The sequence below is a fragment of the Nicotiana tabacum genome, chromosome 5 (genome assembly GCF_000715075.1).
Source record: "Nicotiana tabacum cultivar K326 chromosome 5, ASM71507v2, whole genome shotgun sequence".
NCBI lineage: Eukaryota > Viridiplantae > Streptophyta > Magnoliopsida > Solanales > Solanaceae > Nicotiana > Nicotiana tabacum.
Window position 1 is genome coordinate 12,448,447 of NC_134084.1, and position 13,274 is coordinate 12,461,720.

General features: G+C 35.7%; 1 protein-coding gene and 1 pseudogene across 3 annotated transcripts; both read left to right on the forward strand.

Moving 5' to 3' along the window:
* Nucleotides 1–4,065: 4,065 nt before the first annotated feature.
* On the forward strand, nt 4,066–10,895 carry LOC107775333 (protein root UVB sensitive 1, chloroplastic). 3 transcript variants are annotated; one of them, XM_016595061.2, is made up of 7 exons: nt 4,067–4,869; nt 5,698–5,973; nt 6,264–6,320; nt 6,704–6,902; nt 7,924–8,036; nt 8,674–8,859; nt 10,032–10,895. In XM_016595061.2, exons 1-7 carry the CDS (start codon nt 4,120–4,122, stop codon nt 10,320–10,322), a joined length of 1,872 nt encoding a protein of 623 aa, XP_016450547.1. In that variant the 5' UTR covers nt 4,067–4,119; the 3' UTR covers nt 10,323–10,895. The 3 variants fall into 3 exon arrangements, with proteins under 3 accessions (XP_016450550.1, XP_016450547.1, XP_016450548.1); XM_016595062.2 differs by having other exon boundaries at nt 4,068–4,869; nt 8,683–8,859; XM_016595064.2 differs by lacking the exon at nt 8,674–8,859 and having other exon boundaries at nt 4,066–4,869.
* LOC107775334 (putative carotenoid cleavage dioxygenase 4, chloroplastic) lies at nt 10,490–12,785 on the forward strand (annotated as a pseudogene).
* The last annotated feature ends 489 nt before the right edge of the window (nt 12,786–13,274 follow it).

Genomic DNA, 13,274 nt, shown 5'->3' on the forward strand with positions numbered 1-13,274 from the left:
GTATTTAAATTTTAATATTTTATAAAATAATATAATTATAGTAAATATTTATAAACTGGTAAAATTGCATAAAAAATAAAGAAAACTATAAATATGTGATATATATATATATATATATATATATATATATATATATATATATATATATATATATATATATATATACGCGTATATAACACCAAAAAGCTAGTCAAAACAATCTATTATATGTTACTTAGAAGCTCAAGTAACTTGAGTCGAAAAGAATTAGATGAAGGAACAAAAAGATGACTAACCTACAATTTGAACTTTGAATTTGCTGCTATGAAGGAGAATGAAGTTCTCTTTGTATTTGTAAAAAAAATGAATATTCATTGCTTTTGAGAGATATTAGCAGACTAGCGGATAAGATAAAGAATTAGGAAAGATCATGAATTGGGGCTTCAATCAATAAAAAGGGTCTTAACTTTTAAATTTAATGCATTTCAGTTCCTTTTTAAAACTTTTGAGTAATTACCAAACTGAATTTTGATAATTTGGGTATTATATGAATGACTTATTTAACAAATTTTGTTTTAATTTGGAAAAATATTTGGGGCTTATGCCTCACTAAAAAAATGCACCCCGAACGCCCGGGCGTACGCCCCGAATTGCTGGGCATACGCCTTTTGAGACTTTCGCCCCACACCATCGCCCCAAGGCATTTTTGGTACGCCTCGCCCAGTGCTCGTCCCGAAAACGCCTTTTAAAACACTGGTAACAGATTATACATCAAATATTTTTCAATCAAGCTATTAACTATACTAATAATTATAGGCGATTGCTTGTAGTTAGAGCATTTTTGCCTTTTATCTTCCATTTCAATGGGTCGAACAGCCAACCTACCAGTTGATAATTAAGATTTTCTATCAATGAAACAAGTCACACTCATTGGTTGTTACTTGTTTGTGTAATTAATCTATGGTAGTAAACTTATTAGTGTGCGACAATTACCCACCTCATCTCCCTCCCCCCCAAAAAAGAAAAACAAACTTAGAGATGGCAATGGGGCGGGGTGGATGCGGGACGGGACGTGACGAATTTACTCTTATGCGGGTGAGGAGCAGGGCGGGGCGGGTTAAAATAATTTTAACTTTTTTTAAAGCAGGTGGGGCGTGGCGGATTGCGGGTTTAATGCGGGGCAACTTTGAATTTTTTTTTTTGAAGCAAACTAATCATTTTAACTATAATTTTACATTCTTCTACACTAGCACCAACAATATGAGGGAATAATAAGTGGAATGTGGGTCCCAAAGTGTCAAAATCTCTATCTCACAGTCATTTGTGCCTAATTTTTAGAATCACGGAGAAGAAAATTTAATTATTTGTAAATTTTTTCTTTGCTATAATAATATATTATGCACATAAAATTATACATACATAAACCTTATAGAATAACCATATACATAGTTCAATTTTATTGCCGGCATAAAATATATGTGGGGCGAGGCGGGCGTGTTTAATTGCGTCTTGAGTTTTTTAATTAATCATATTTGAATCATGCATTTCAAGAAGTACGACACATCCGTGAGGGGAAAAATAGAACTTTGTCATTTAATTTATAGTTGTTTGCTTTCCAGCAAGATACATGCCTTCTTTATTAAATATATTTTTGATAACATGCTTCAAACTACTAATAAAGAGAATAATAAAACTAAATATTTTGGTTTAATTTAGTGATGCTAAACTAATTAGCAAAAATGGAGAAACCTAATTATTCATAACGAAGTTTGTATTAGTCGGAGATAGAGATCTTGTCACTTCAGCAGATAGTTGATAGAATATGTTTCGTAAAATAACTATTAAACTCTCCATTTTATAAAAAAATAAAATGTCAAATTAATTTGTTTTTTTAAAAAAAAAATTTAAGTGAGGCAGGGCGGGGCGGGTCCAAGTGGGTTGAAAATTGAAAAAATAACTATGCGAGACAAAGCGGGACGGGTTAAAATTTTTGTGGGTTTTGCCAAACCCACCCCGTACCGCCCCATTGCCATCCCTAAACAAACCCCAAAGAAAAAATAATATTCTCAGTGACTCGAATTAATGGGTGCTTTCATGACTCGAATTATTAACCTATAAATTATATAAAGATAACTTTATCGTTGCTCAAATGTCTTCCTTCTCATTTGTTCATGTAATATTTGAAATTGATAATTTTGCTCTTCGTTAAATTTTCGGCCTAATATTGTTCTCATTTTCAAAGGCAGTTTTACTTTTGTTCTTGATTCCAAATAGAGGTCCAGCTTGACGTTATTTTTAAACCATAATAAAAAAATGAGAGGTAAATTAAGATTTTTCTCTAGAGGAACTCGACACAAAGATAGGCGCAGATGCAACATTAGGAGGGTGAAATTCAAAACTAGTCAAATTTACAAGTGGTAATTGAAAAATAGTCACAGTTTCAAAAGTAATCAAAATGTAGTCACTTTTCATGTAAAGATAAATCTGAACGAAAATACTGTTCAAAATCTGGAAAATATTCAAGCATAATATACTAGAAGTTCATACACATATGCTCCAATCTTCAGTTACTGGAACTTTCCGTGTGTTGGTGTTCCAGCATAATATGTTGTAAGTTCATATACATATGCATCAATCTCTAGTATATTATGCTGGAACTTTCCGCTTTACAGCAAAATAGTGGCTATTTATCAATTACCAATTCGAAAACTGACTAACCCGTGCTATTTTCATAACATAGGAGTATCAGATTCAACACTATAAGTTTTAAAAGTTGAATTAAATATAAAGTTTAAATTTTAGATCATACAGAATTCATTTTTCAAATGTAACAAGTACAAGATTATTTTGCTTATGACAAAAATATAAATGGATCAAAAGTGTAACGGAAAAGGTCCAAAAATATCCTTGAACTATTCAAAATAGCTCAAAAATATCCTTCGTTTGTTTTTGGTGCCAAAAATATCCCTGTCGTCTATGTTTTGGCCCAAAAATGTCCCTAAACTGTTAGTTTTGCCATTGAAGCTGACATGACAGTCCAACTAGGTTAGAATTGCTTACATGGTCGTCCACCTAAGCAATCCATATGTGAAAATTATTTTTTCGAAAATTTTATTTTTCCAATTTTTTTTAATAAAATATAAAATCGACATTTATTCTGAAAAAAGTAAAATATTTTGAAAAAAATATTTATTTCGAATTTTTTAAATTAAAATACAAAATCAACACTTATTCAGAAAAAAGTAAAAATTTTATGAAAAATTATTCTTGATTGGGTTTATGATTTGATTAAAAAAAACTCCATTGTTCTCTTATGTGAATTTATGATTAATTTGTGAATTTCAGAGTTATGTCTTTGAATGCTTTTGAATCCAGTAATAGCGTAGTTATGTCTTGGAACATTATCCCTGTATAATTTCAACCCCATTCTTTAGCTCCCAAAAAAAAATTAACACACAACATTTACAAGAAAAAAATTAAAACTTTATTTGTACAATAACAAAGACACTGGTTTCTTAATCCTAAATAAGTTGGGGTCGGTTATACGAATTCTCGATATCTATAATCATAAATTCACAAAAGAGAACAATGGAGATTTTAATCAATTCATAAACCCGAATCAAGAATAATTTTTTCGTAAATTTTTTACTTTTTTTTTCGGAATAAGTGTTGATTTTGTATTTTAATTACAAAATTCTGAAATAAATATTTTTTTTCGAATTTTTTTACTTTTTTTCAGAATAAATGTTTATTTTGTATTTTATTAAAAAATTCTAAAAAAATAAAATTTCCGAAAAAATAATTTTCATATATGGATTGCTTAGGTGGACGACCACGGAAGCAATTCTAACCCAGTTGGACTGCCATGTCAGCTTCAATAGCAAAACTAACGGTTTAGGGGCATTTTTGGGCCAAAACATAGACGGCAGGGATATTTTTGGCACCAAAAATAAACGGAGGATATTTTTGAGCTATTTCAAATAGTTCAAGGATATTTTTGTACCTTTTCTGAGAGTGTAATTGCGATAAAATTTGAAACCTTTTTCCGAAAAAAAAAAAAGAAATAAAAAAACGCTCCAAAACGAATTCCAAAAAAAAAAAAGCGCGACCTAACAACCCTTCACGAATCACATTCTAGTCATGAGCTACGCCGGCCACGTTCTCTCCCTTCCCCGTTTAACTTCAGCGCCGTTTTCCCTTCTTCCTCCGCAAACCACCGCCGGCACGCTCTTCTCTACCACCACAGCAAACCACTCTCCTCGCTTTACTCCCCTTAAAATCCACAACCTGTCTCTTCGCCGCCCTTCAGCTTGCAGCAACAACCATAGTGGCGGCGGTGCTGATGGAAATGATGGCGGCGGCGGTGACAATGGAGGCGGCGGTGATTGGTGGAGCAATTTCTTCAATTTTAATAACAAAAAATCTCCTCTCCTCCTCCTTCCATTTTCCCGTAACGAAGATAGTTCTATTATTGATTCTATATTATCATGTAAGCCACTGCTATTGTTCTTCGTATCAGCTTCTTCTTCAATTACGTGCTGCTTAATATTAGCTTCGTTCGTACAAGCAAAAACAAAAAACGAAGAAAACTGTAGAGAAATTGTGTATGAAATTAAAGGAGGAAGGCGGATTGAACTTGAGCTGGATAATTCAAAGGATGAATTTATTCTTCCGAAGACAATGTGGTCACGTTTGTTATTTAACCCTAACTCCTTCTCTTCGGGTAGTGGTTATGTTTCAAATTTGTGGATGCAATGCAAGGAATTAACGATGAATTTGCTGTTGCCTGAGGGGTTTCCGGAGAGTGTGACGAGTGATTATTTGGAGTATTCAATCTGGAGAGGGGTTCAAGGTCTTGCTGCACAAATTAGTGGTGTTCTTGCTACCCAGGTAGTATTCCTTCTCTTGCGTTAATTTTCTTGTCAACTGTAACCTTTGCAACCAATGCAACTTGATACACATGTTTTTTTGTGGTTTGACTACATATGCAAAATGTGAATTCATAAGGCATAGTCGGCCTTAGGACTGGAGATAAAGAGAAAGGTAGATAGATTGTCGTTTAGAGTAAAACTAGTCTCGCTATTGCAAATACCATGAAAAATGATTCAGTGAAATCAATATATATGATTTCGGTGATTCAAATGTCTTCCCATCTACTTGCATCTTGATGGGTAGAATTACCTAGTACCTATATTGGTGGAGAATGAAGGTAGTAGGTACTTGGTAGAATGTCGAGGTGCACAAGCTGTATTGGACACCACTGCATTAAAAAAGAAGAAGAAATCAACAAATATGATTTATCTATCCTGAAGCTATGTGGTTTGGGATTGGAGGCGAAGTTGAGTTGAGTCTAGTGGTTGACTAAAGTGGAAGTCCAATAGATTTTGTTATTTAACACTTATGCTCGGACCAGCTTATGTGCACTGCTACTAATCTACTGAGTATGCATACAAGCAAAGGTTAGGCACACAAGGTTGGAGGAGACTAAACTCGCATTGAGTATTGCAGCTGGGATTCGAATATGGGATGGGATCTCCAAGTTGTTACTCCCTATCTCGTCAACCACTTCGTCACCCCGTCCGGACGAAAGTCAAATAGATTACATATATGTTTTTCTGTTTTTTCTTTTCTTCTTATTCACCTTTGCTGTCTTGAATCATCTTAGGAAGAAATTCATAGGAGAGCTGCTGATAGATTTTCATTCTTTGTTCTGTGTAGGCCTTACTTTACGCCGTTGGATTAGGGAAAGGAGCTATTCCTACTGCTGCAGCTGTCAATTGGGTGCTTAAGGATGGCATTGGATATCTTAGCAAGATTCTTTTGTCAAATTATGGCAGGCATTTTGATGTCAATCCTAAGAGCTGGAGGCTGTTTGCAGACCTTTTGGAGAATGCTGCTTATGGGCTGGAGATTTTGACCCCTGCCTTCCCACATCTGTTTGTTCCTATCGGAGCTGTTGCTGGAGCAGGGAGATCAGCCGCTTCATTAATCCAGGTAATATTTTTTAAGCCAAGTATGTATCCAATCATGATTAAAAAGGGGCAAGGTTCTGATCAGCATGTTGTTACTGCAAATGAACTATATATTGCTGGTATTGTGTCTTAAAGATGTACTGCAAGATTCCCTTAGGCGTTTTCATTAATTTATGTGATTTATATCTCTCAGTCCAGGGAAGAATTGGATGTTATTGCCCCACACAATCCCACCCCCAATAGAAAAAAAAAGAAAAAAAAGGAGATTAAGGTTCATGCAGTAAGCAATAAACAAAAACATTTGGCTTACAGGCTGCTACAAGGAGCTGCTTCTATGCGGGTTTTGCTGCTCAGAGGAATTTCGCGGAGGTAATTTTTTTACTTCTATATACTGGCTTTGGTTGTCAAAATATGTTTGGGGCATGAAATTTCTTATGTTCCAACCTGTCTCTTGATTACCTAGAAGAAGAGAAGTTTTATTTTGTGTCTCATACAACTTACACTAGTTGTATGAGGCTCCTTTTTGTCTCACAAATTTGTGGACCCCAATCTTACACTTCTGGGTCCACATAAATCTGGGTCTACAAAACTGTGAGACAAAAAAGTTGCCTCATACAACTAGTGTCAGTTGTATGAGACACAAAATAAAATTTTCCCCTAGAAGAACCACTTGTACCTACATTTGTGCATATGCTTTGTGAGGAGTTACTGGAAGAAAAACATTTCTATTCTGAATCAGTTACTAATGTCAGGTGATTGCAAAGGGTGAAGCTCAAGGAATGGTGAGCAAAGGAGTTGGAATCATGCTTGGCATTGCACTGGCTAACTGCACCCGCTCTTCTACATCTCTTGCTCTTGCTTCTTTTGGAGTGATAACTTGGATCCACATGTTCTGTAATCTGAAGTCATATCAGTCCATTCAACTAAGGACTTTAAATCCTTATCGAGCAAGTACTTACTTCTCTTTTTTATTTATTATATCTTAAGATAAAATCAATCAATTTTTAAAAGCACTAGGACGTGTATTTTATGCTTTTTTTTTGTGGGTTAAACTGATATCAGTCAATTCTTTTATACTAGAGTGCCCTATTCTTTTTGTTTCTACTGAGAGAGTCAGTGTTCAAGATCTTGATAAAAAAAAAAAAAAAAAAAACGAAAAAAAGAATGAGTGTTCAAGACATGATCTATAATGCAATCACTTTAGTGTCTGGAAAGTACATTTCAGACCTAGTTGTAGGTTTCTATCCTGAATGATGTGTAAGATAAGTAAAGGTGAAGATGTTATGGTGGTTAGTTACGGAACATGTGCATATGCATTGACATGACTTTGCAGCGTTGATCACATTAGCATTACAATTTGGTTACGGATTATAGATATTGACTTTATTTATTAACCACTGGAAAAGTGTCCAATGTAAGCATGTGCACTTGGATACTTCTGATAGCTATAGTACGTCAAAGAACCTATCCAATTTATCGAAATCTGACAATACAAAAGAATGGAAAAAAGAAGATAAATCTAGTAACCAGCGGAAGGGAAAAAAAAAGAGATAAAGCTGAGTTATTTGTGTTTTTTTTGGCACTCCATGCTCTTGTATAGACTTGCTAAGGGGGAGACAAGCTAGAGGTTAAAAAGCTTAAGGACAACACATTTAACAATATGTCAACAGTTGATGGAAAATTCAAGAATTGTTGAGAATGAATAAATATGCAGTCCCCCCCCCCCCCCCCGCCCCGCCCCCCCCCTAAACAAAAAAAAACAACAACACATACACAAGAAAAAGGGAAGAAAGAATGGAAAAAAAAATTGAAATCTACAGGTCTTTGATGATTTAGCTAGGTATGCTGATCCTGCCCAATCTTTTGTTGTTTTAATTTAATAGAATTCTTACTAGGTTCTAATAAGTAGTTGAGACTTGTCACTTAATCTGTCCTTGTTTAATCTTATGTTAGCGTGTCTATTTTTTGACAGGTTTAGTCTTCAGTGAGTATCTGCTCAGTGGTCTGGTTCCTTCAGTTAAAGAGGTCAATGATGAGGAGCCTGTTTTCCCAGCTGCTCTTTTAAATCGAAAGGCAGCACATGAAGTGAGTTTGCGTTCACTTTTACTAGTTTCACAAGACATTTTCCCCGCACATCTGAGCAAACTTCAGGACCTGTATTTAGTTATTCGTTTTGTTCTTTCGCATAATCCACGATGATAACTTCAGTTCTTGTATTATCATTAACAAACTGGATTCTGATCTATGTTTATGCAATAAAACATGTTTATTTTGGGGTGGTGCGTGGGAGGTAGGGATACTCTCATATCATTCTATAAGTTGCTAATAGAAAAGATGGATATATCCTCAAAAAGCCAATATATGGTCAGCTTAACTGTTTTATCAAGATATAGAGGATAAATGCATTGTGTTCATGCTCAACTACTAACATCAAATAAGAGTAGGAACACTGTAAACAAGTAAAAAGAATTAAGAAAAGTTAACCTATTCCAACACAAAAGGAAAAAATGTAATAACTAGCAACTCACGAGATAGGCATAATCTTGAGTAACAATGAGTATCGAGGATGACCTAGTGAGTAGGAATGGCCCTAACTGTTACCTGTGGTCCTTGTTTAGAATGGGACAAAAGTTTCTCTGTTGATGCCATCTTCTGGTTAAAGATATCATTTGGTTTTGACTTGTAAACTGTGAAAATAGACTATATTCTCTGATTAATGTAGTCTTCTCAGACACAAACGGAAGTGCTTTCTGTCAATGCTAAGCAAGCAGCTGCTAGGATTGTGCAGCGGTTGCAGCTAGGTTCTAAACTTTCTGATGTTGCTACTAGTCGAGAAGATGTGCTTGCTCTGTTTGAACTGTACAAGAATGAAGGTTACATTTTGACTGAGCAAGAAGGAAGATTTTGTGTAAGTAAATCTTCCTTTTGCTTGCTTGTTATTACCCTACCTCTTACATTTTGCTGCAATCCATACAGGCTCCCCCCCCCCCCCCACACACACCCTCTCTCTGTTCTTTTAGAGCTCCTCTTGTTGAGACATCACTTGTTTAGACTGACCTGTAAATTCCGGCTAGGTTTTTTTTTTTGGTCTACCATCTGCAAGTGGTGTCAACTTCCTAAAACATGGTGAATAAAGAGTGAGCTCAAATTTCTGAGTGCTCTGCTTAAAGAACCTTTCTTTTATCGGGAACAGTTGATCATATTTTGGCCTTACAAACAACACCCCCCCCCCCCCCCGGCCCAGGCCCTCTCACCAGGACATTCACTATGAATATTGGGGATTCAAGCAAGTTAAACTTAGTCATAGCACCTATTAGGCTTTGATAGGAAAGAATATAATTTTCCTTTTTTTTGTTTTTTCAAGAGAGTATGTCTCATGTATTGGAACTCCGCTTCAGATGCAACCCAGCCATTTGACCAATAATTTTGTTTATTAATTACGAAGAGAAAAGTAAATAGGAGGGTTCTGCAGAATCCATTTTGTAACTCACAGTCACCAGTGGTGTATGAGGTCATCGGTTGAGTTAAAAGCAATTCAAAATTTTAAGCTAGTATTGGCAAGCAAAGTAAGGAAGTACCATGATAACAGATCAAGAATTGACACGCTCTTCTTTCTTAGTACATCAATTATTCTGCAATTGCATCAGTGTAGTTCCCAAAACACCTTAAGGCGATCACCAAGCAGTATGGTGAACCACATAAAATTGATGATTGAGATCTAAGGTTGGCCTTCTTAAGTGTGTATTGTTGGAGTTAGCGTTGGTAGAAAAAATATCATTTAGATATTGAACTGTATGAGTAAGGGAGAAACTTAATGACCCATATAAAAATCATTCACTTAGCGGGAAACTATGAATACTCCAGTGAGTGACACATATCAGAGAGGGAGGGAGAGAGTTGCGCTTGGGTAGATCGTTAGCAGGGTTGTCTCTCTCGGAAATTTTCCTCATTCATTTTCTGGCGTTATCTCTAACTTCTGCTTTCCTTTTCATTGGTGAGATTTGGGCCGTGACGGAAAAAAGGGGGGTTGACCTCATGCTTAGCTAACATTTTTACATTTGTTTTGCACTGTTGGAGCAGATTGTGCTGAAAGAAAGTTCATCGCCACAAGATATGTTGAAGTCATTGTTTCATGTCAATTACCTGTACTGGTTGGAGAAAAATGCAGGAATCAAGTCGAGCAGTGTAGCTAATGACTGCAGGCCTGGGGGAAGGCTGCAGATATCTTTGGAGTATGTTGAGAGAGAGTTTAATCATGTTAAAAATGATGGTGAAGTAGCAGGTTGGGTGATTGACAGTCTCATTGCAAGGCCTTTGCCAAATCGAATTCGCTTGGGTTATGCAGCTGTATCTTCTGTTGCAGAAGGTTGACCTTATATTACAAGTCGTGGTTTCTCTGAACAAGCTGTTGTTGCCAGCTCAAGTCATCCCTCATACCCTGTGGAGCTGCCAAACCATGGTGATGTGTCACTTTGGATTTGCATCTACAGGCGGAAGAGCTTGAAAACGATTGGTAAAACCCATTTCATGACTGTACAATGAGCTTGCAATGGTATGTCATTCAAGAATTGGATGATGCAGTACGCTGGTTGAATGGTGTGGGTTCTTGTGAGTATCTGGATTTGGTTTTGAGTGCATGGTTTTGTTGCTGCTATGAAATTCATTGGATCTTGATCAGATAATGCTGCAACAGTGTTGTCAAAAGGCACATTTAAAGCGCGCTTAAGCCCTGAAGCTCAGAAAAGCTCAGGGAGGGCGCTTCGCGTCGCTTCAGTGTAAGGCAAGACACTAAGACATGCACCTCATTGCCCATGAATTTTATCGTGAATCAAGTGGCACTAAACAACAAATATGATCAGAAAATAAGTGTAATAGCTGTAAAGAAAACATTATGAATGAATTTTGTTAGTTTGTTCTTGAATTACATATATTTGTTGATCCAAAGTATGTTCTCTCTGACAACTATGCTCCTGTGGACGAACTTTCTCCCACAGAATGCGAGGTTGTAAAAGGGTCCCTTCCTTCATGTCTTAACGGCGCTTTCATTAGAAAATGGTCCTAATCCACAATTTATTCCTCATGGACCTTTTCATCTATTTGATGGTGATGGAATGCTTCACTCTATTAAAATTTCTCAAGGTAAAGCTACATATTGTAGTCGTTACGTCAAAACTGACAAGTACTTGGAAGAAAATGAAGCAGGTTTTCTAGTTTACCCTAATATCTTCTCTGGCTTTAATAGCCTCACTGCATCTGTGAGTCATAGAGCTGTGTCTTTGGTTCGCGCGATTATTGGACACTCCGATTCCGATCCCATAAAAGGTATTAGAGTTGCAAATACTAGCTTAGCTTTATTTGGAGGCAAATTATTTGCTCTTTGTGAATCTGATCTTCCTTATCCTATAAAAGTAGTATCAAATGGTGATATTATTACTATTGGTCGCCATGATTTTTATGGAAATATTTCCTCAAATATGACTGCACATCCCAAAATTGATCCAGAAACTAAGGAGGCTTTTGCTTTTTGTTACGGTCCAATATCTCCATTTTTAACCTATTTTAGAATTAACCCTAACGGGACCAAAAGTTGTGACGTACCAATTTTCTCTATGACACGTCCATCTTTTGTACATGACTTTGCTATTAGCAAAAATTATGCCATATTTCCTGACATACAAATTGAAATGAACCTTTTTGCGCTCATCACTGGGGCTCGCCGATGAGTTCTAACCCGAGAAAAGTGCCTCGCCTCGGGGTGATTCCTCGTTATGCCATGGACGAGTCGAAAATGAAGTGGTTTGAAGTTCCAGGGTTTAATATTGTGCATGCAATTAATGCATGGGAAGAAGATGACGGTGATACGATAGATGATTGCGCCAAATGTAATATCGGTAGAGCACTTCTTGAAAAGATTGGACATGACACATTCTTCAGTTGAGAAAGTAAAGATAAACTTTAACACCGGGATGGTAACTAGACATCCCGTGTCAACGAGGAATCTTGACCTAGGAGTTACCAACTCGGCTTATGTTGGCAAGAAGAACAAGTACGTACCACAGTAATTTATGTTTTTCTGAGGTGGTTTCACCTCTGTATGAAAGTTAGTACTAAACTATTTGAACCTTGTTGTCTTCGTCACTAGCAGAGCAGGATTTTCACTTAGGGGATTTAAAAAACAAAAGAATTAAACATGTAAAGAAGCTAAGAGGATTCAAACATCATATATATATATATATATATATATATATATATATATATATATATATATATATATATATATATAAGAAAAAAATTGACCTTATATAAATATTATCATTTTTTCAGCAAAGGGGTTCTGAACCCCCTTCCGCCTACTTAGCTTCGCGCACCTGGTCTTCATACATAGGTAATTTATATGTCGTTAAAAAATGAGAAACTAACCTTTTTTTGTGTGGATGATATATAACAGTTGTAAATTTTCCCTTATGTTTAAGGTATATATATGCAGCTACTGGAAACCCTTTGCCAAAAGCAATAGGTGTGGTAAAATTGGATGTGTCCATATCAGAAACTGATCGTCGTGATTGCATAGTAGCCACAAGAATATTTGGACAAAATTGTTTTTGTAGTGAGCCATTCTTTGTAGCAAAGGACACCAACAATTTAACAGCTGATGAAGATGATGGCTATGTGGTTTGTTATATGCATAATGAGAGCACAGGAGAATCAAGTTTCTTAGTTATGGATGCCAAATCTCCTGATCTTGAAATTGTCGCTGTTGTGAAATTGCCTCGTCGCGTTCCTTATGGTTTTCATGGGATATTCGTTAAGGAAAATGATCTTAACATGCTATAGAAAGTATACGTGTTAGAAGTTTTCGTAGATAATTGTGAAGAAAAATGATCTTGAAGTGTAAGACATGGATATTAATAACTTGTTGGGACGGTTATTATATATTGTTACTTAATATATTATCTCGTATTGTACTGTATTGTATTATTTGAATGAATATAACGTTTGAATATATAGTATCATTTTTCGTCGTTTTATAAAGCCACACAACAACAATTTGAAAAATAAGACTACAATATTGCAGTAAAATAGAGTTCTAGTAAGTGCCAAATTACTATAAAAAAAAGGGGGGGAGGGGGGGAGCAAGATAATATCGTAATCATACCAAATCGGTCGTTATATATTAAGGGTCCTTTGTCATTACATAACAGCAGATTTAACTATATGATACAATAATTCAAATAATAATCAAAATAAACATTATATTTAAAGTAACAATACGATACAATACAATACGCTACATATTGAGGAAAAAGAGAGATCCCTAAGCTG

What these genes read in the sequence shown, in the direction of transcription:
- LOC107775333 (XM_016595061.2), top strand. Translation starts at nt 4,120, where the DNA reads ATGAGCTACGCCGGCCACGTTCTCTCCCTTCCCCGTTTAACTTCAGCG. An exon ending in CTCAGAGGAATTTCGCGGAG is followed by an intron (nt 6,321 to 6,703) that starts GTAATTTTTTTA and finishes TACTAATGTCAG; the next exon opens with GTGATTGCAAAGGGTGAAGC. An exon ending in ATCGAAAGGCAGCACATGAA is followed by an intron (nt 8,037 to 8,673) that starts GTGAGTTTGCGT and finishes TGATTAATGTAG; the next exon opens with TCTTCTCAGACACAAACGGA.